Source organism: Octopus bimaculoides, chromosome 27 (genome assembly GCF_001194135.2).
Source record: "Octopus bimaculoides isolate UCB-OBI-ISO-001 chromosome 27, ASM119413v2, whole genome shotgun sequence".
NCBI lineage: Eukaryota > Metazoa > Mollusca > Cephalopoda > Octopoda > Octopodidae > Octopus > Octopus bimaculoides.
Genome location: NC_069007.1, coordinates 13,016,526 through 13,017,047, shown reverse-complemented (window position 1 = coordinate 13,017,047; position 522 = coordinate 13,016,526). Strand labels below are relative to the sequence as shown.

At 36.8% G+C, this 522-nt stretch overlaps 1 protein-coding gene across 2 annotated transcripts in view; it reads right to left on the bottom strand.

Annotated features, from left to right (window-relative positions):
* Nucleotides 1-522, bottom strand: part of LOC106867682 (prostaglandin G/H synthase 2) — a 75,343-nt gene that overhangs the window by 29,221 nt on the left and 45,600 nt on the right. For both annotated transcript variants that reach the window (XM_052977213.1, XM_014912623.2), the window contains exon 8: nt 106-352. In XM_052977213.1, coding sequence (XP_052833173.1) covers nt 106-352 — 247 coding nt within the window. The remainder of the gene's footprint in view (nt 1-105; nt 353-522) is intronic.

The following is a 522-nucleotide window of genomic DNA, read 5'->3' as shown; positions in this document are numbered from 1 at the left end:
AACAATTCTGCTAGATTGCCACATCATCGTGTCATCATCATCATCATCAGAAGAAGAAGAAGAAGAAGAAGAAGAGGGAGAAGAAGAACAACAACAACAACGTACCAATGATTATGAGCTTAGTTGTCTGGAACAATTGTTCATCTAACCATTCTGGATGCTCCTTCTTTAAAATGTTGCAGACTCGGTTGTGTTCCCGCAGCCAAACAGTGGAGAAGACGATGAGGCCCGGGACCACATTGAAGAACTCATGACCAACTGCAAAATGGAAATTCTGATCTATTTTATCTAAAAACTTGGCTGAGACAGGAGCGTCTTTTACATGGGGTGGCCATACTTCGTTGTTTATGATCTGTAAAATAGGGTAAAAAAAAAAATTAAAAAATCACTGAAGTGAAGATTATTGAAAGGATGGTGCGCGTATGTGTGTACTTTTGTGTGTGTGCATGTGTATGTGTGTGAGTCAAAGACCTCTGCATTTTTAAAACTATATATATATATATATATATATATATATATATA